The sequence below is a fragment of the Molossus molossus genome, unplaced genomic scaffold (genome assembly GCF_014108415.1).
Source record: "Molossus molossus isolate mMolMol1 unplaced genomic scaffold, mMolMol1.p scaffold_m16_p_2, whole genome shotgun sequence".
In the NCBI taxonomy this organism is placed as follows: domain Eukaryota; kingdom Metazoa; phylum Chordata; class Mammalia; order Chiroptera; family Molossidae; genus Molossus; species Molossus molossus.
In genome coordinates this window covers 116,984,820-117,006,103 of record NW_023425355.1, presented here as the reverse complement: position 1 = coordinate 117,006,103, position 21,284 = coordinate 116,984,820, and the positions used below count along the sequence as shown (strand labels likewise).

General features: G+C 39.9%; 1 protein-coding gene across 4 annotated transcripts in view; it reads right to left on the bottom strand.

The window, feature by feature from the left end:
* Nucleotides 1-21,284, bottom strand: part of SRPX (sushi repeat containing protein X-linked) — a 117,260-nt gene that overhangs the window by 30,599 nt on the left and 65,377 nt on the right. For 3 of the 4 annotated variants that reach the window (XM_036271014.1, XM_036271017.1, XM_036271015.1), the window contains 3 exons: nucleotides 16,986-17,177; nucleotides 14,648-14,824; nucleotides 2,214-2,340 (listed from right to left, as the gene is read on the bottom strand). In XM_036271014.1, the coding sequence (XP_036126907.1) occupies nucleotides 2,214-2,340; nucleotides 14,648-14,824; nucleotides 16,986-17,177 (496 nt within the window). The remainder of the gene's footprint in view (nucleotides 1-2,213; nucleotides 2,341-14,647; nucleotides 14,825-16,985; nucleotides 17,178-21,284) is intronic. The other variant, XM_036271016.1, reaches the window with a different exon arrangement.

Here is a 21,284-nt window from a genome sequence, read left to right as displayed (position 1 = left end):
ATCTCATTTGTGACATGCAAACAACAGTCATGAGGAATAAATAAGGGAACTCACAAGAAGCACTTATCTCAGAGCTTGACACTAGAACCTTCCCTTTTACAGGGGGACCATACAACAGTGGCTTGCGTAAGACCTGGGAAAGGGGTCACAAGAGAAACGCCAGAGAAGTAAGGGGCACAGGCAAGAGAGCTGAAAAGGGGACATGACAGCCTTCTCTGAATTCCTTATTCTGTCAGAGTGCACTGCCCACAGAATCTTAATCCAAGCCTCTGGTTCTGGGCTGTAGAACTCTGGAAGCAGACAACTGCTTTGAACAGAGAGGTAGGGGCTACTAATATGCTCCTTTAAAATGTCACATTTCTAACCATAACACAGGTTAACAATTAAAAGGCTAAAGTGAATAGTCACCTGGTGACCTGATATTTTATGTTTATTATATAGGATTTCATTCACAGTTATAGAAATTTAGGAACGTATTATATTTTAGGAACGGAGCCAGCCATTGTATGGGGCCTCAAAGATTCAAAGATAAATAAAACCTAAACCCTAATTATGTAAACTGTGAATTATTTTTAAATCCGAATTGCCCAAAGTTTCTCATTAGAGGTTTGTGACATGCATATGTGACAGCATAAATAATTTTCTCAATAAAGTTTTGAACTTTTTATTTTTTAATTTATTGTTATTGTTGAAAGTATTACAAATGCCCTCCTTTTCCCCTACTGACACCCTCCTCCCCACTCCCGCCTCCACCCCTGCCTTCACTGCACTGTTGTCTGTGTCCATGGGTTGTGCATATATGCATATAAGTTCTTTGGTTTATCTCTTCCTGCCCCTCTCCCTTCTCCCCTCTGAAGTACCATGTCTCTGGATCTATTTTATTCATGAGTTTATTCTGTACATTAGATTCAACATGTAAGTGAGATCATGTGGCACTTGTCTTTCTCTGACTGGCTTGTCACTTATCATAATACTCTCCAGGTCCCTCCATGTTGTCTCAAAGGGTAAGAGATCCTTTTTTATTATAGCTGCATAGTATTCTATTGTGCAAATGTACCACAGTTGAACTTTATTTTTGAGGAGTTACAATGAGAAACAAAACTAGTCATGTTATCTAAGCTAGATGATACACTGGGAGAAATTTATCATGGTGTAGAAACAAAATGTCCTCCAAGGGGTGGGCGACTCAACCTCTTCCAAGTATATTTTTTGTTATTACTAACAATTGATTTAAAATGTTTTCTGTTGCATAGCCTGAGTTGATAGGATTATAGAAAGGCTTTCCCTGCTGTATGGCTCACCGGGGGTAAGTCAGAGGTATCCTTTGTCCACAGATGGAAACTCATTGGGGAGGTCTAACAGGGCCATGAACTTTAAGGAACAATGTGAACATGGTGATATGAAGTAGTGGCCTCCAGGGAACATGGAGGTCAACAAAAGAGCTGTGGGGGTACAGGTCCAGATGCTATATTAGAATATGTAGTTAACCTCACCAAATGGAATAAACCATTAAAAACCATTTTGGATGTACATTACATTATTAATGCAATTAGTCCTGAAGAATGGGGGTAGGGGTGGCGAAAAAGGCAGGGTACCTCTGTTCTTTTTAAGTAAGCTCCTTCTGTAAGTGTTTAATGTAGTCACAAGTTTCAAAAACATTAAAAATAAAAAAAATTTGAAAGAAACAGGTGCCAAAAAAGGGAGGTGGAAAAGATCTGTATTAAATCATATTCACAGAGCACAAGGGGGGCTGCATCTGGCTCCACCTGGGAAACACAGAAACTTCCAGTGGGGTGATGGCTTAGTAAGGCCTGGTGGCATGTGTAGGAGCCCTCTGGGTGGCCAGTGGAGGTGATTCTAACCCTGAATTAACCAGGTGGCTTTCTCTTCCTCTTTCTGTCCCTCCTCTCCCTTTCTTCCCAACATCCATTCTAACTTTCCTTCAACAAATATTTACTAAGTATCAACTATGTGCTAGGCATGGTTCTGGACATTAAGAACATGGCAGTAAACAAATATATCAGTAACATATATAGTATGTCAGATGGGGAAGACAATTATGGGGGAAAAAGCATGAATGAGGAATAGCTGACAGAGTGCTGTACCCAGTCTCAAAGCATCAATAGACCAGCATAAATACACTTCCCCACTCTGGGTAGTAAACATCTCACATAAAAGAGGTAACATCATTCCATCTGTCAAGTTTCACTTACTCGGTTAGAATGCCATCTGCTGTGTCTCTTCCTTCAGGGGTATCCCAGGACACTCGGACTGTCAGCTTATTGGGTTCAGCAATGCGTTCCTTCACACTTGGGCATTTTATTCTAGGAGGTTCCATATCTGAAAATATAACCAGAGTATTCTTACCATCATCAAGAAGTATCTCATCAACTTGGGGTTTGACACCCAGTATTTGACATTCCTAAAGCTCTAGGTACTCCTCATTTTTGAAAGGTTTGTTTACCCTCTCTGTATTTCTTTCTTCTCTCTTCATCTTGCCCCTTCTTTCTTGCTCACATTTGAAGATTGTTTGGGTACTCACATGTGCATGGCTAAACCTACAATCAACTGGCCTTGCTAGGTGTCTACTGGCATCATTTATTAACTATAGCTTCTTCTTCCCCATGTTTCTAAATTCTGCCTACTGACTTGGCAATATGGTAGTAACCCAAGTAAATCTAGAAATAATTCAGCCTTAGTGAGTCCCTCCTTCTTTAAAAAAAAAAAAAAAAGCATCATAGAATATTAGAGAAAGGTACCTTGTCTATCATCCAGTTCAATTGAATTCAATACAACAAATCTTTAGTGTCTGTCTTACCCAAAGCATCATTCCAACTCCTGGGGTTGAGGTGCACAAGGCAAGAGAATCATGTGCTTATCAAAGAATTTACAGTCTGTTAAGAGAATTATGCCAGCACATAAAATATGAAATGAGGTAGAAATAGCACTGCGCTAAGAGAGGTAAAAGAAAATGCTATGCAGGCTTACAGGAGCCACCCAATACTCTCATTTCACAGATGTGGAAACAGAGGCTCAGAGAGTTTAAGTGGTTTATTTAAGGCCATGCATGTAGATAGTGACAGTGTGAATTAAAACTCATGTCAGAGCACATACCCCCAGAACAAGCCCTCTCTCCTCTGACTATATCTATACCCAAAACAACTGTCAATCTCTTAAAGTAAACAGTGCTCTGTCTCCCCTCTAATTGCCACTGGGCTACACCTACAGTCCGTGTTTTGGAACAGCAGTTTTACCTTGGCCCTGTTCCTCTAAAGACCTCCCAAATTTCCCCAAGTAGTTTACCTATGTGATAATAAAATTTCTGACCCCTCACTGTTAAGGATGAGTTGATAATGAGGGCTATGAAAAAAAAAAGAGATGTTAATTCTACTTTGGGTTGGATTTTGTCTTATTATAGCTAAAGTGAACTCACAACAAGGGGAGTTCAAAATTTAACAAATTCTACTTGACAATTCTAAACAGGTAGAGAATGTATTTCAAGAGGGCATAGCAAATTAACAACATTCACATTTGCATTGCTTTACATACCAACTAATAATTACTCAAATGTTATCATAACCTGAATTAAAATTAAATGTTATTTGATTCTGAATCACAAACATCTTCAAAAGTTAAACGCACCAAATTAAGTATTCATATACTTTCTCCTGTGTCTTGTCTAATAACTTTTCTTATTATTTAGGGTAAAAAATTATTAATCAACTGTTAAACAGTTTTGCCTTCAGCTATCCAAATTTATTTTTATTCTATATCATGCTTCAATGGAGTATGGATTTATAGCCTTAATAAACTAATACTAACAACCACCATATTTTATTGAATCTAAGTCACTATCAATTCTGAGACACATTCCAATTTCAGGGATATTACAGGATGAAAAATTATGTTTCTTAGAATTGATAAAATATATAAATGTTATGATGAAATGAAAGCTGCTTTAAATGCATTTGAGTTATCTAATTTCAGTTTCTAAGTTTTTAAAAATATATATTTTTTCTATGCTACGTAATGAAAGATAAACTTTCACAATTCAGACAAACATTTCACAGTTTAGGATGAATCAGAAAGACAAGTATACAATATCTGCTCCCTACTCGTCAGATATAGCTGACAATCTCATCATGAACAGCATATTCTTTTTTTATCTTTATTGTTGAAAGTACTACAGATGTCCCTTCTTTTCTCCCCCATTGACCCCCTCCTCCCCACTCCCACACCCTCCTGCCTTTCCCAAACTATTTTCTGTGTCCATTGGTTGTGCATATATGCATATAAGTTCTTTGGTTTATCTCTTCCTGCCCCACATCCCCCTTCCCTCTGAGATTTGTCAGTCTGTTTCCTACTTCCATGTCTCTGGATCTCTTTTGATCATCAGCTTATTTTGTGCATTAGATTACACAAGCAAGTGAGATCATGTGGTACTTGTCTTTCTCTGACTGGCTTATTTCAATTAGCACATTACTCTCCAGGTCCCTCCATGTCGTCTCAAAGGATAAGAGATCTTTCTTCTTTACAGCTGCATAGTATTCCATTGTGTAAATGTGCCACAGCTTATTAATCACTCTATTGATGGACATTTGGCTGTTTCCAGATCTTAGCTACTGTAAATAGCGGTGCTATGAACAGAGGGGTGCATATATTATTTCTGATTGGTGTTTCAGGCTTCTTAGGTTATATTCCTAGAAGTGGGATCACTGGGTCAAATGACAGTTCAATTTTTAATTTTTTGAGTAACACCATATTGTTTTCCATAGTGGCTGCACCAGTCTGCATTCCCACCAGCAGTATACTAGAGTCCCCTTTTCTCCACACCCTCGCCAACACTTGTTTGATGATTTGTTGATGGCAGCCATCCTGGCAGGTGTGAGGTGATACCTCATCGTTGTTTTATTTTGCATCTCTCTGATGATTAGTGACACTGAGCATTTTTTCATATGTCTCTTGGCCATTTGTATGTCCTGTTTGGAGAAGTGTCTATTGAGGTCCTCTGCCCAGTTTTTGATTGGATTGTTTGTCTTCCTTTTGTTGAGTTGTATGAGTACTCTGTATATTTTAGATATTAACCCCTTATCTGATGTATCTTTGGCAAGCATGTTCTCCCAAAGAGTGGGTTCCCTTTTCATTTTGATGCTGGTTCTTTTGCCATGCAGAAGCTTTTTAGTTGGATATAGTCCCATTAATTAATTTTTGCCTTTGTTTCTCTTGCCCTGGGTGATATATCAGTGAAAATTCTGCTATGTGTGATGTCTGAGATTTTTCTGCCTACATTTCATTTTTTAAAAATGTAAAGCCCAAGTACCCATCAGTAGATGAGTGGGTAAAAATACTGTTGTACATATACACAATGGAATACTGCTTGGTCATTAAAAGGAAGGAAATCTTACCTGTTGTGATAGCCTGAATAAACCTAGAAAGTACTATGCTAAGTAAAATAAGCCAGTCAAAGAAAGACAAGTACCCTATGGTTTCACTTATATATGGAATCTAATGAACAAAATAAGCTAACAAACAAAATAGGAACAAACTAATAGACACAGTGAACAGACTGACAGCTGTCAGAGAGGAGGAGGTTTGCAGGGATGGGTGAAAAAGGTGAAGGCATTGAGCAAAAAAACCAAAAAAAAAAACAAACAAAAAAAAAACGAAAAAAACCTCATAGACACAGACAACAGTATAGTGATTTCCAGAAGGAAAGGAGGTGGGGGGAGGTAGAAGAGAGTAAAGGGGGAATAAATGATGATGGAAGGAGACTTGACTGGGGGTGGTGAACCTACAACACAATATATAGATGATATATTATAGAATTGTACACCTGAAACTTATATAATTTTATTAACCAATGTTTCCCCCAATAAATTTAATAAAAATTTTTAAAAGGGAATAAAGGAAAAAAGTAAAGCAAAAGGGGTAGTTGGAGAAGAGGAGATAAATTCTATGTAAAATTACATTGTGCTACTACTTTTTCTTGGAGAAAGATTGTTAGAGTGAAGAGATTCTCTTAGTCTCTGTGTCATGTGAACTAAACATCTGGATGATATGATTGGTTGTTTTCTGTATCACCTAACATTGTGAGCAGACAAGTTTCCAATTAGGTTATCTGGGTGACGAGTCTCAGTTTCACAAGGCCAGCTTATGTCTAGCTAACAATGATCAGTTAAAACTGCCCTAGTTTTTCAGAAGCAGTGCTTTTCCAAACCAGAAACAAGAAGAAATAAATTACTAAAAATAATAGCTAATATTTACTTGAGCCTCCTATGTGTCCACCCCATACAAAGTATTATCTCTGTATAATTTCATTGAATTCTCACAATCGCCCACTAGACTAAAGATTATTATCACCATCGCCATTTATAAACTGGAAAGCAATTTCTCACTTTTGGAGTTTTTTTATGGTCTGATATTTTAAGATATGATCAATCATTTTTAAATTATTTTAATAAGCCAAACACTTCTGTGTGTCTGCCTACTGCTGACCTAGTGTTTTCCTCCACCTCTGCACATGCATTCTTTTGTGGTTGCCTGCTATAGCTTCCACATAAATCCTTGAAGAGCAGCAACAAGACTGGATTCTGTTGCTTCCTCAAGCATCATGCCCTCTCTTTCAGCTGATGAGAACAGCTGGTTGGCTGCCCTTCGCAGATGCTCCAGAAACCTAAACCTATTATTATATAGCCATGACCCTCACTGCTTTTTATGTTATTATAAATTTCCATGAATGAAATGAACAAAGTTGCTATAGAAACATAATGAAAATTCCCTGTTGAGTCCAGATGCCCTTAGAGCCTATTATTATGTGTAAATCTTGAAACGTTCATGAAAATCCTGGCCTCGGCCCCATTCATTGAAGACATCTGACAGACTGCCTCCCTCATCTGTGCTCTTGTTTACTCTCTACGTATAAAATACTAGAAATAAACATATAGCACAGCATCAACTTCTATTTATCTAAAAAGCTGAACTATGTACTTGGGATCCTTAACACATCTAACCAGGTAGGTGGTGAAAATAAGAAAGAGGTTCAAAGGACAATGTCCTGGCCAACAGGTAACAAGCAAAACAAAACAAAACAAAACAAAACAAAAACCTTTTAAATTAAAGTTATAAATAAACTGTATTCTAAATGTTTGCTTAAATAGTAATTTCCAGTGGAGATATGTATTTGAAGATGACTGCTAGAGAGATATGATTAAAAAGTGCTCAGAACATGACAATAACTTGTGTCTGAGACTGCCTGACCTGGGGTCCTTTCTTTCCACCCCATTCTAAGGCAAGATGATATTTTTATCCCAATAAAGGGTTGTCATAGCTTCTCACAGAAAACAGGCTCCATTTAATGTCTCTTTCCTTTCTGACTTCCTAAATATCCTGTTCAAGCTGGCTTTTTAATTGCTGCTTCTCTCGTTTCTCTTATCCTTTGATCTTTCACACCAACTTCCTCTCAATCTGTACAGTTGATGCAGCAGAGACTCATGAATGCTCACTCACTAACTGAGCCCCCTTATTTTAAAACTAAAGAAGTTTGCCTGGGCCTTTGGCCTTCCATAATAAAGACTACATTCTCCAGCCTCCTTTGAAGTTAGGTGTGGCCATGTGATGGGTTCCACTAATGGGTTGTGAGAAAAAGTGACATATGCAGGTTCTGGGTTGTGCTTTTCAAAAAAACTAGGGTCTAAGGAGTGTACTCTGCCCTTTCCCCTTCCTTCTCCATCCTGGTTTGAATGTGGATGTGGTGGGGAGCTGGAGTAGGCATCTTAGACTATGAGATGAAAGCTGAAATTTGAGTATGAAAGAACAAGTGAGAAGAAACTTGGGCTTAGGATGCTTCCCTGGACTGCTTAAGCACAAACGTTTATACAAGAATGAAACTTCTATCTTGTTTAAAGCATTGTAATATTGACCTTATTAATAGTACCAGAAAAATATATAAGCAATCACACCTGTTTTTTTTTTTTTTAATTACTCCTATATAGTATCGTGTGTGGCATCTTCCAAGATGTATCTCACTAATGATTTCCAAGCACTGATTTCCAAGAATATTGTGGTAAATTTCCTGCAAATATGGCTACCCATAACCTTCTTATATATTTGCAGATCCTCCTACCAAGAGGTCGAGTCTACTTTTCATTCTTTTGAATCTATGTCAGTCCTGTTACTTGCTTTGACTAGTAAAATGCAAGGGAAGTGATTCTGTGCCAGTCCCAGGCATATGCCCTTAAAGAGTCTGACTTTGGCTAACCTGGAAACCAGCTGCCATATAAGGAATTCCAAATACCTGACTAAAGAGGCCATGTAGATGAGAAATTATAAAGGAAAAGAGAGAAAAAGGCTCAGCCAAACCCTGGGCAGTACAGCCACCTCTGACTGAGATGCCAGACATGTGAGTGAAATTATCTTGGATCCTCTTGTTCCAGTCAGTCACTATGTGGAACAGGGATGAGCGATCTCCACTGAGCACTACCCAACTTCCCAGTACAAACAATCCTGAGCAATAACATGGTTGTTTGAAACCACTAAGTTTTGTGTGGCCTGTTGTGTAGCAAGAGAATGCTGATCCAAATATAAAACAGCTTGAGGTTGGTGATGGAAGAAGGAAGTGAGCATGTCATGGGACACAAGAAGAGTGTGACTGCCAAAGGCAGAACAAACCTGAGCACTGAAAACTTTCCCAATTGTTTGCTTCCCCAAGCTAGAGTGTAATCTTTGTAGTTGTCTTTGGGAAGTGGTTCCATTTCTTTTGCACCATATAAGATATTAGAACACTTTCCCAAATGGACAAAAGAAGCAAGACTGGCAGCAATGAATTCCACAATTAAGAGTCAACATCTTGCCCTGGCTGATTTGGCTTGGTGGTTAGAGCATTTGCCCTCAGACCAAAAGGTCTCTAGTTCAATTCTGGTAAAGGGCACATACCCAGGTTTTGGGTTCGATCCCCAGCCCTAGTTGGGGTCATACAGGAGGCAATCAATCAATGTGTGTCTCTCACATCAAGGTTTCTCTCTCTCTCTCTCTCTCTCTCTCTCTCTCTCTCTCTCTCTCTCTCTCCCTCTCTCCCTCCCTTCCATTCTCTCTAAACATAAATTGGAAAATATCCTCAGGTGAAGATTCATCTACAACAACAAAAAGAGTCAACACCTTTACCAGAAAAATGCCCAAGTAAAAATCAATTGGTGATATGTTTACATTGGAGATGTCCATTATGAGTTTACCTGTTCAGTACGCACTAGCAAACCAAGTCAGGTAAAATGTGAGTCAGTATGTCAATCAATCAAGTAGTTTCAAAACTGAAACTAGTTTCCTGAAAGTTTGCAAAGAATGTACATTTGTCAACCCACGAAAAATTTGGCATAGTTACACTCGTCTACAACAATGCACTGATACATTTATTTATTCTTACCCCACAATATTTGTATTTTCAACTGAATCCCTGGAAATAATGCAGTGCAGCCCAGCAAACTTTTCTATGGGTCTTTGAGTAAACCCAGTTGTCAGATAGTTGGGAAGCCAGAAAAGTATTCTATTAATTTGCATGTCTTAAATCTCAGCATTTTTATTCCAAAATTTCATTTGTCATACAACTCCATAAAAGGAAGACAAAGAATCCAATTAAAAAATGGGCAGAGGAACTAAATAGACACCTCTCCAAACAGGACATACAAATGGCTAAGAAACATATGAAGAAATGCTCAACATCACTAATCATCAGAGAGATGCAAATTAAAACAATGAGGTATCACCTCACACCTGTCAGAATGGCCGCCATTAACAAATCATCAAACAACAAGTGTTGGCGAGGGTGTGGAGAAAAGGGGACTCTAGTGCACTGCTGGTGGGAATGCAGACTGGTGCAGCCACTATGGAAAACAATATGGTGTTACCTCAAAAAATTAAAAATTGAATTTCCGTTTGACCCAGTGATTCCTCTTCTAGGAATATACCCTAAGAAGCCTGAAACACCAATCAGAAAGAATACAAACACCCATGTTTGTAGCAGCACTATTTACAATTGCTAAGATCTGGAAACAGCCCAAGTGTCCATCAGTAGATGAATGGATAAAAAAGCTGTGGTACATATACACAATGGAATACTACACAGCTGTAAGAAAGAAAGATCTCTTCTCTTTTGAGACTACATGGAGGAACCTGGAAAGTATCATCCTAAGTGAAACAAGCCAAACAGAGAAAGACAAGTCTCATATGATCTCACTTATTTGTGGAATATAATGAACATAACAGTCTGGGGAATGGGGTAGTCCCAGAGACGTAGAAGTGGGGTACAGACTGACAATCCCCTAAAGAGGGGGGTGGTGGGGGAGAGATAAACCACAGAACTTATATGCATGTATGCATGAACAGTGGACATGGACAACAAACTGGGGAAATGGCAGGGAGGGAGGGGGAGGGGGGACTCAGTGGGGGAAAAAGGAGAAACATCTGTAACAAAAATTAATTAATAAAAAATATATATAAAAATACAAAATCTGGCCTCTGGATGAGGATTTGTAATTTTAACTATCCATTGTTCTGTCTAAATGCCAATGTAACTAAAAATAACTTAAAATAAAAAGAAAGAAAACACACACACACACCCCTAGAACAATAGTTGTTACACTGTAAGGTTTATTTAATTTTATACCAATGGGAGTTGTGGTTCTTCAAATATTTTACCCTCCTAAAATTTGCTATATGTTTTTTCTTTTACATTGACTTATTTCAGTCTATATCTGTTTCTGAAATAAATGTGGATTTGAATCCACTGCCAGAGTGTGGTCTGCATAAGAGAATTAATCTTAACTTGTGGTACTTTCAAATTTGCCAGACCACAGAACTCACCACCTCTGAGTCAAAAGTCAGCCCAGCACTCTCTCTTTCATCAAAGTCTGGAGGAGAAGTAGGACAATTTCTTCAGCACTCAGCTCAGTTTTAGCCAAGATGCACTGTTCAAGGTTGTGTGGTAACTACTGGGAGCTACTAAAATCTGGGAACTACTCAGTCACCATGTGTCAGCTCCTAAAATAGGCTGAGGCTCTGAGTTGTATTCAAAGACCCTGTAGCCCCACCAACACACAAACTTATTAAACAAATTTAATACAATTAAAACCAAAAAGAATTAATGATGTCCCTGGAGTAACATTCACAGGGGACAAACTCCAATTTATCTGTCACCAAAATTAAAAAAAAAAAAAAAAAATTGCATGCTTGCTTTTTCCATTTCTCTCTCTTTTTTTATTTTTTATTTTGTGAGCCCTATGCTCACTTGTGGCTCACTGGTGCCCCTTTAGCCACTCCTACCTAATTTCATGCATAAGTTCCCTTCCCCAAAATATTCTAGAATGTTGCCCTGGAAAACTCTAAGATAAATCCCCTGAAATAGGGGTTTACTTTGTAGTTCTTTGTCTCTCCCTCTGGGAAGGTTCCAGGCCCATCTGGTCCAGCTTAAGACATGCTTGTTGCTTTTTGAGAATAATTAGCATTTTCTTTCCATTGTTCCACACAATCTGGACAACTAAACAGTGCGGTCCCTAGAGAACTCTTTGCCAATGCTTTCTTAGCAGAAAGATTTTTGAGCATTCCTTCCCATCACCTCTGCCCCTTCCAATGTGACGGAGGAAAGATTCAACATTTTAAAAAAATTTTGAAGAACTAGCTTGCACATACCAAGTCACAGGGGACATACTGGAACTAACATCTGTGAGAGGCCCTTTTGACCTGAACATCTGGCCTTAGGTTAAAACCTTCAAGAGGAACATGTCCAGAGTTCACAGCCTCAACACCATCATAACTGCTCCATTTGACCAGGACTGCTCGGCAGTCTTCTTTTCACTGACAACTACAATGATTCTTGGGGAGAAGTTTAAAACCTCAGAAAAAGGTTGTTGGGCCAAATATTCTGTTGATAGTAAGTTTTCCTATAATCTCCCCTTTACTGCCTGGACTAAAAGACTCAAAGTTATATTTCCCAGCTGGGTGCCAGATAAGTTTGCCAGAGAGAGGCACTCTCCTGAAACTAGAAGGCATAAGAAGGTGGAAGCCATTATGCTTCTGGTAGGAATGTCAGTGAGGGTTTCCTGGATTCCTGAAATATCAGCAAGAATGTTGGCTCCTGACTTCATCTCATCAATGATGGTGTCAGTTACAGAAATGTCAGCATGAAAGGTGGGCTTACGGACTTTGGGTAACACTACCACCCCACTTTTGCTCCTTCAGCCCTTGCTTGGAACGGCTTTCTGCAGTAACTAATCTCTGGTAACAGTTGTTCCTCTTTTAATCCTCCAGCTCTTCCTGTTTGTTTTTGTTTGTTTGTCTGTTGTAACCAATTCCCTATATTAAATTCCCTTCTGTTTTAAATACCTGGAGTGTTTTTTTGTTTTCCCAATTACTAACTAATACAAAATACTACCTAACTCCTAGAAAAAGAAAAGCCCAGAATAAATGAGTCAGTTATCTCAGTAATTATTTGGACCTGGTGCTCTTGTTAAATCAATACAAGGTATTGTCCAGGCTGTGACTATGGTATAGAAGGCTTTTGATCACATCTTGGGCCAGGTCCCTTGGCTGTAGCTTATTAACCACATAACTGCAGAGTGAAAATGGCTGATGCTATCAGGGAAGACAGTGGACAGAGTGCGTCATCAAGAAAACACCCAGGCACCAAGGTCAGAGTTGTTGTTGCATATCTGCCCTCAGAGGGCAGCATCCAATTTCAGTCTTACTCCTGAAGTATCTGCCTCAGACACTGAGCAGTTAGGAAGGAGTCCTCATGGTAAAGCACATTAGCAGACAGCTGAATAGTTTTCTGGAGGATCAACAGATCCCAGAAGGGTAGGAGCCAGGCTCCTATGGCCACTTGCCTTGGCGCCTCAGTGTCAGAGCTGTCCCTGGATTTAGGAGCTGTCCCTTGGGTCTGAGAGCCTGGAGACATAGGCTTGGCTCTATGCACCTTTGAGCAATTCAGGTGACCTGTCAGACTTCACCTATAGAATGGGGGATTGGACTAGAATATTCTGTAAGGGTGGGTCCTGGCAGCTGTAATAGTTTATGGAAAAATAACAAGGCCCCAGAGATTCGGATTGAAATGGCGACCAGAGTTAAAAACCACTACCTAGAGGAGTTTACCTCAACATTTTAAGTGCACAGGAATCCTCTGGGGATCTTAAAATGTGGATGTTGAAGTGCCAGGTTTGAAATGGGTCCCCAGATTCTACATTTCTAACAAACTTCTTGCTGGTGCTGATCTGCTGGTTCATTGGCACTATTTTGTGTATGATTTGACCTTCTAAGGCAGCTTCTCAAACATTAGAGCATCAGTGTCTCCTGGAGGGTCTGTGAAAATGCAGATGGCTAGACCTCACTCCAGAGTTTCTAATTCTGCAGGTCTGGAGTGGGGCTACAACTTTGCATTTCTATTAAGTTCTCAGGAGACGCTGACACTGCTGTCAGGGGATGACACTTCCAGAACCACTGCTCTCAGTGTTCCCTGATCTTATCTGCACATGAAAACCACCTGGGAAGCTTTTATAAAACTACTTGCCTCCTCCAGCCACAACAGGCTAAATAAATCAGAATCTCTAGGGTAGAACCAAGGTATGACTTGCATCTAAAAGATACTCAGGTGATTCCAGTTAGTAGCTAGGGTGAGGCTCCATGCCCCTAGACCAGCTATTCTCAATGGGGTAGTGATTTCTCTCCTTCCACTCTTACCCCCTCTAGGGAATATTTGACAATGTCTAGAGACATTTTTGGTTGTCACAACTAGGGGAAGGAGAATGTTACTGGCATGTAGTGAATAAAAGCCAAGGATCTGCTAAACATTCCATAATGCAGAGGACAAGACACCATGGCAAAGAATCATCTGGCCCGAAATGTCCACTGTGCTATGGTTCAGAGACCTTGCACCAGAGCATGGCCGACCAGAATCCTAGGCCCCCCTCAGACCTGCTGGATTATAATCTACATTTCTACCAAGGTCCTAAGGTGGTTCTGATATACATTAAAGTTTGAGAAACACTGCCTTAGATCAGTGGCTCTCGAAGCACTTTAGAATCCCCTGGAGGGCTCATTACAGCAAAAGTGCTGGGCCCACCCCTAGAGTTTCCGATTTAGCAGGGCCAAGAATTTGCCTTTCTAATGAGATCCCAGTTACTACCACTGCTCAACAAATCCAGAGTAAGGTAAAATATTTAAACCCCTTCCAGTTTAGCAAAATAAGTGCTTGCTGACTACTAGAGTCCATGACAAAGGAACTAAGTCTGGTAAAAGACACAGAGATGCTCTCTGCAGGACTGTGCCTGCAAGTGTCACACTCTGCTCGATGCTACAAGACAGATCGCTGACCTAAAGCAGCAGAGTGTGCTCTCCCTCTGCCAATCAACAGCTGCCTCAATAGGAAGCCAAGAAGAGACAAAAGTCAGATGAAAGCCATCAATTGTGAAGTCAGCTCTGGAGGACAGAGACTGAGGTTAGGTTTGGGCTGATCCAGAGAACTTGGGATGAAGGAAGCTATTGAAAGCAAAGCTGGATGCTTATGCTTTACTCGGGGGATATTGATGCTTCTTTTCAAATCCACTGGACAAACAGCCACTGCTCCTTCCAAAGTATGTGCCTCCTGAAGATTGTGATATTTTCTTACCAACACAAGAGGCTGGTTGGCCACTCCAGGCCTTGTTGTCCATACACGTGACTGTCCGCTCCCCTTTCAGTGTGTACCCTGGTGAGCAATAGTACTCACACCGAGAATTAAAGTAGGCACCATCTATGCACTTGAACCCTCCATTTGCTGGCATGGCAAGGGTAGGACATCGCTTTTCTGAAAAAAAGAAAACCAGGTATTCAGCATTCTGTAGTTTTTGTCCATAGAGTTTCAAAGTCCAGAAACTATGAAAGCATAAGGTGAAAAGTTAATTGAAATACAATTGACAACAAATTTGTGCTTCTGAATCCCTTCACCTTTTTCACCCATCCCTCCAACTGCTCTCCCATCTGTCAACCATTGAAATGCTCTCTGTATCTATGAGTCTGTTTCTGTTCTGCTTGTTTATCTTGTTTTTTTTTAGATCCAATTGTTGATAGGTATGTATTTATTGACATTTTATTGTTCATATTTTTATTTTTTCTTCTTCTTAAAGAAGACCCTTGAACATTTCATATAATCTTAGGAATGAAAAGTACAGAATAGTCAATAATATTTTAATAACTATATGTGGTGTCAGTTGAGTGCGAGATTTATCAGGATGATCACTTAGTAAGTTATGTAAGGTCTAATCGCTGGGCTATACACCTGAAACTAATAATGCATGTCAACTGGAATTGAAAATAAAAATGATAAAATATTTAATATATTGATAATACACACACACACACACACACACAATGCACAGAATTAGAGAAACAATGGATGGTTGCATGTCACACAAAAGGGACAAGAAATTTTGTATCAAACTGGCTTGGGTTGGCATCCCAGCTAAGCCACTGTCTTAAGTTGGGTTCATTAAAAGCAGACCCTGAGACAAGAATTTGTATGTAAGAAATTTGGTAAGAGAGTACTCCCAGGGGAGACCAGGGAGCGGTGGGGGAAGCAGAACAGTGGAGGGGAAGAAGCCATGCAAAGTCTCAGGCAAAGTCAGCCCCAGTCTGCTCCCTGAAGGGAGTTCTGGGGCGTGAATGACACCTGAGTTTGCCCCGCTTCCAGGTAAGGAAGCTGGGCTTTCATAATCCTTTAGTAGTCAGTATTAAACAGCTACAGGTGCTCACAAGATTCTCTCCTGGTCAGAACAAAGAGGGCAATTCTCTGAAAGAGCAGAGCATTTTCTTCCTCTGAAGAAGCGAAAAGGTGCAAGTCATTAAAAGCAAATCACTCAGAAACTGGGGTGGGATGGGGATGGACTAACAAGGCAAAAGAGCATCCAGGGAGATTTGGGGGAAGTACCAAAATGTGTTCACTATAGTCCCCTAGTCTGTGTAGGCTGGATCACATGGCTGCAGCCCTAAACTTCCGTTTCCCTAATAGTAAAGTTAAAGTTAAAGCTGAAAAAACTGAATGTATGTGAAATGCTTGGCACATAATGGCAGCTCAATAAATGGTGGCTGTTTTGAAAAATGATGGTATCTAAAATGTGCTTCAGTAATGCTGTACCACTTGCAGATATGGCTTTTCATGAAGCTTGAAGTCAGTCCCTAAAATGCTCTTCCAATCTTCTCCCCTGAGGCATACTTCCTTTCCTGGGATAAGCAGCATTCTTTAGTAACTTGTTCCCTGCCTCCCTAAGCTCTATCTCTTGGGAGAATACTACTTGTGTCCATTACCACAAGTCCATGCCTTAGCATCATTCTTGCACTCCTGTTATGGTTTACAGCTCTGCCTTGTTGTCTCTTATGCTATTCTGTGAGTCTCTTGATGGCAGAGCCTGTATGTGTCTTGTTTCTAAATCTGCAACATCTTTATTTTATTTTATTTTATCCTCACCCGAGGACATTTTTTCCATTTTGGGTTCAGATAGAGTGGGAGGGAGAGAGAAAGAGAGAAACATCAACATGAAAGGGACACATCAAGTGGCTGCCACCCGCACGACCAACCAGGGCCGGGGACAAACTGCAACCGAGGTATGTGCCCTTAGCGGGAACCGAACCCGGGTCTCTGTGGACCGCAGGCCGACGCTCTAACCGCTGAGTCAAACCGGCCAGGGCTAAATCTGCAACATCTTTAAAGGGTCCAGCATTTAATAAACAAACATAATCTGTTTGCTGAACAAGCCTCTATTCTTTACCCCTTTCCCAAAAAGCTGATCATACCCTTCTGTCTAAAAGGTGCCATCTCACTTCCACCATATCTTAGAAACTCCACTGCCTTCTGCTCACAAGGGAAGTTTTTCTTATCAAAGACCATAAAATATTCAATAAAAAGCATGTCAGAACAAAAGACTCTGGCCCTGACTGGCCCTAAGTACCTAACATGAGGACGGGCTACTCACGTTTGCAGATGACCTTGTCGGACCACCGTTTGTTTGACTGGCAGATCAGCTGGGAAGAGCCATGCAATTCATAGCCCTTCCGGCAACGAATGTCACACCTGGTTCCCAGGACTGTTTTGTGGTATCCTCCTTGAGGGGCCCTGCAGTACACATCCCCGTATTTCACCTTGATGGGGGAACACCACGGAGTATCTACAAGTAACAGAAACAAAGGAGGAAATAGAAAATGACATCTTCAGAAAATGTGTCTCCTCAATCTAGAAGTCCCTGACTGGCTGCATTCCAGATTTTGGACTTCCAAATAGTACCCCATGTCTTCTAAGTTATGTTTGGATGGGGAGGTAATGATCACGGGAATATGTGTCAGACATACCTAAATATAGATCCAGCTTCCTCCATTACTAGCTGTGTGATCTTGGACAAGTTACTTAACTTCTCTAAGTTGATACCTATATCTACATCATATGGCTTTTAGGAGAACCAAAAAATAATAATACATATCAAGCATCTAGCACAGTGCCTACCACATAGTAAACATTCAATTAATACTTGTTCTTTTCAATATTTCCCTTAACTACATACACAGTTCTTTTCAGGACAATTGATACCATTGTAAACTTCAACCATCCATACATGGTGGCAGGAGAGTGACAGCTATCAGAGGAGAGGGGGATGCGGGGCTGGCTGAAAAAGGTAAAAAGATTAAACAAATAAACAAAAAAAACTCATGGACACAGACAACAGTATGGTGATTACCAAAAGGAAAAGGGATAGAAGAGCATATAGGAGGGATAAATGGTGATGGAAGGAGACTTGACTTGAGGTAGTAAACACACTACAATATACAGATGATGTATTATAGAATTGTACACCTGAAACCTATATAATTTTATGAACCAGTGTCACCCCAATAAATTAAATTTAAAAAGAAAAAAATTAATTTAAATAATAATTTAGATTTTTTTCCAAGTCTGTTTGTATATTCTCTGTAAAAACTCTTAATGCTCTTTTTATTAAAGTGAATAAATCTACCACTATTTCCAGGTTTTTCCCCAAACTATATAATTTTGACTTAATGTAACAGAATCATTGCTTCCCATAGAGAAGTAACTCCCTTTTTCAAATGTTTCTAGTTATGTCCCATGGAGATAAGAGAGTGACATCCTTCCCAAATGGCATAGTTCCAGGGTGTTTTGATTTTGGTCTCGTAGTTGCCCAGAGCACAGTTAGGATGACACTAATAAATCAGAACTTCTTCCTGAGACTTTGGAAGGTGCTCACTGAGAGCCAAAAACTTATTAGGGCAAGACTAGCTCCTTGGTGGGGAAATTCCCACAATGGGCACTGCACAATCAATGGGGACTAGTGAGGAGCTCCCTCAAGCCTGCCAGGCTCTCACTCCACCTCAGCATCTGAGCTGTCAGTGAGTGGGTTTCGTGCGCCATCATGTGGCCAGGAAGGAGGACACACCCTGTTAGACGAATTGTCTCAGGATGTGTTTCTGAGTGCTTCTCAGCCATGTCCAAGTATGGTACATAGACGGCCTTTTTTTTTTTTTTTTTTTTTACACCTTTGTGCTGTCCTTTCTCATAATATAATGTTTTTCAGATAGGCCTAAATGGGTTCTAAAGTCAGGATTCAAGCAGTATTCCCTGCACTTTCTGGGTAAAAGTGATGTCCTGAGGGCTTAGCATAGAGCTAATTGAATTCAACCATGTGGATACAGACTTGCAGGAGCTTACACCAGGCCTGCAGATCATCCTTGAACAAGTTTTCCTTCCTCTACAGTTTACACATGTAGTCTGTATGTGCTAAAATTTTTAAATGAGAAAAACCTGGACCCTGAAGTGAAGTACAAAACAGCATAGACATTATTTTCTTCTACCTATAAATGAATTCCTGAACCAATTTTAAATGCTTTAGTGCTTTCTTTTATGGTGGCTCCAGGGAGGCCATGAAACTAGATTTCAAGATCACAGGTAAATGTGAAGCCTTTGGGGTATGTTTGCTTAGCTCTGCCAAGCTGTGACTATAACTTCTATAATCAAAAGTCCTTAAGATAAATTCTGAAAAAAAAAATCCATAGATGCCTACCACTTAAATGAAACTGAGATTTCAAAACATCTGGCTTCTGTGACTACTAGAAGTGAGGTAAATTTCTCTCCTTCTCTCTTTCTGCCTTTCTTTTTGAACTGTAATAGAAAAGATCATTTACAATGACATCCCCAAATGCACTTGGTGTTTTTAATCTCAAAGAAGCACTTTTTATAGTCTGTCAGAGGACTTAAATGATGTTAAATCTTAAAAACACCTTTTACTTTACCTCTTTATCTTTATCATCTCCCCCTTTTCTCCCTAACTTCCACACTCTCTCTTTCCTTAGTTTTCCTTCTAGCTGCAGTGTTTCTGTGTTTCCTTATCTCTAGTTTTCTTCTTTTGCCAATTGGCTCCCCTTTACTGCCTCTTTTCCCACCACCTCACAGGCCAAACTATGAAAACCTTGACAGAACTGGGCTCTAGGGAGAGAAAATGAAATCCCCACTGGAGGTGGGGGGAGAGTGATTTGGTGGGAGTGAATATGAGAGACCCAGAGGCAGATGTCGAAAACATAATGAGCTAGTGCAGTATGGTGGATACAATGTTGGGAAAAGAGTCAAGAGGCCTGGGCACATTTCCTAATGCTATCATCTCCTAGTAACCCTGGGCAATTCACTAAATTTTTCAGGAAATCATATTCCTCATTTAAGAGACAAAAGAGGATTAAATTATTTTCAAAGTCCCATCATGCTTTAAACTGTATAACTGAAACTCTGTCTTATTTCTCTCTGATCCACTCCCTATCTCACACCCATGCCCTCCTCCTTACTCCTTCTTCTGATAACTTTAGGTAGTCTTTTGTAACTCTTCCTCCTGGAGGCAAATCTTTTTTGCATTCTGGGTCCTGATCACAATTCTACTGATATACAAACTAAGAATGTCCAGTCCTCTACTTGTTTTTCACTCAAAGTTGAAAACCCTCACATCCTCCAGCTTCTGAACTTCAGCATAAGTTTAGGAGGGACACAATTTAAATTTTTTTCCTTTACTGATTTTAGAGAGAGAGGAAGTGAGAGGGAGAGAGAGATGGAGAAATATCGATGAGAGAGAACATAGATTGGCTGCCTCCTGCATGCCCCCCACTGGGAATTGGGCCCACAACCTGGGCATGTGTCTTGACCGGGAATTGAACTGGTGACCTCTTGGTGCATGGGTTGATACTCAACCACTGAGACACACCAGCTGAACAGGAGGGACACAATTTTAGAGTAAACTAATATGAGACAGTATATCTGCAGTTGTTAGCACACACATTCTGGTTGTCTTTTCCACAAATGTACCCATGACAAATATTTAAGGCTAGCAGGTACATTAGAGAATGACTTGGGTATACATATATCACAAATTCACATATTTGAATACAACATGCAATTAGTAGATTTTGCCCCATATCCTGAGTCTTCAAATCCTCCTAGCAGTGGTGGCTGCAGATCCAAAAGCTGTGCTGTTATCAACACATGGAAAATAATCTTGTTTTCATTTATTCACAAGAGGAATTTATTTTGGATTACTTTCTAAGACAAATCTTTGAAAGATATGTTGACAGACTGGCAGCACTGCAGTGACAGTAATTAAAATGTCCGTGAGTGACTTGAATTTAAAGTGCATACAAGCACCATGAGTTAAAGTGATTTAGCAAAACATTTAACATAGAGGTTTAGAGAAAGGAAGCTCTTATGCTGCTTCAATTAAGACAGGGTTTATTTAGGGAGAAAGCTAGATGGGTTATTCAGGAAGGCATTTTCACCTTCCTGGGCCAATGTGGTAAGCATTCCAATTAACAGAAGTTCCTGGGGTAGGCAGTGTCATGTAGCAGACTAATGAGGAAGCACTAGCAAAGTCTGAACATTGAATTAAAACACCTGGATTTCAGACTCAAATGTAATGTTTTCTACGTGTAATGTGTGACTCTGGGCAAGTCACCTACCTAATCTGTTGTCCCTCCATCTGTAAATAAGGAATAATATCAGCATATCTCTACATACCTTCTCCCTTCCATCAATTAGTATAACAATATGATAACATCCCAAGTAAAAGAATCAAAAGCTGCTTGCCACATTCTGGGAACATAAAACACGTGGGTTAGATTTCACTTTCTTTCTTTTACTTAAATTTAATTTAAAAACACTTATTGAATATATACTCTGTGCCAGGCACTGTGCAGGGGATGGAGCATCTAGACCTAAATCCCCAATTAACATT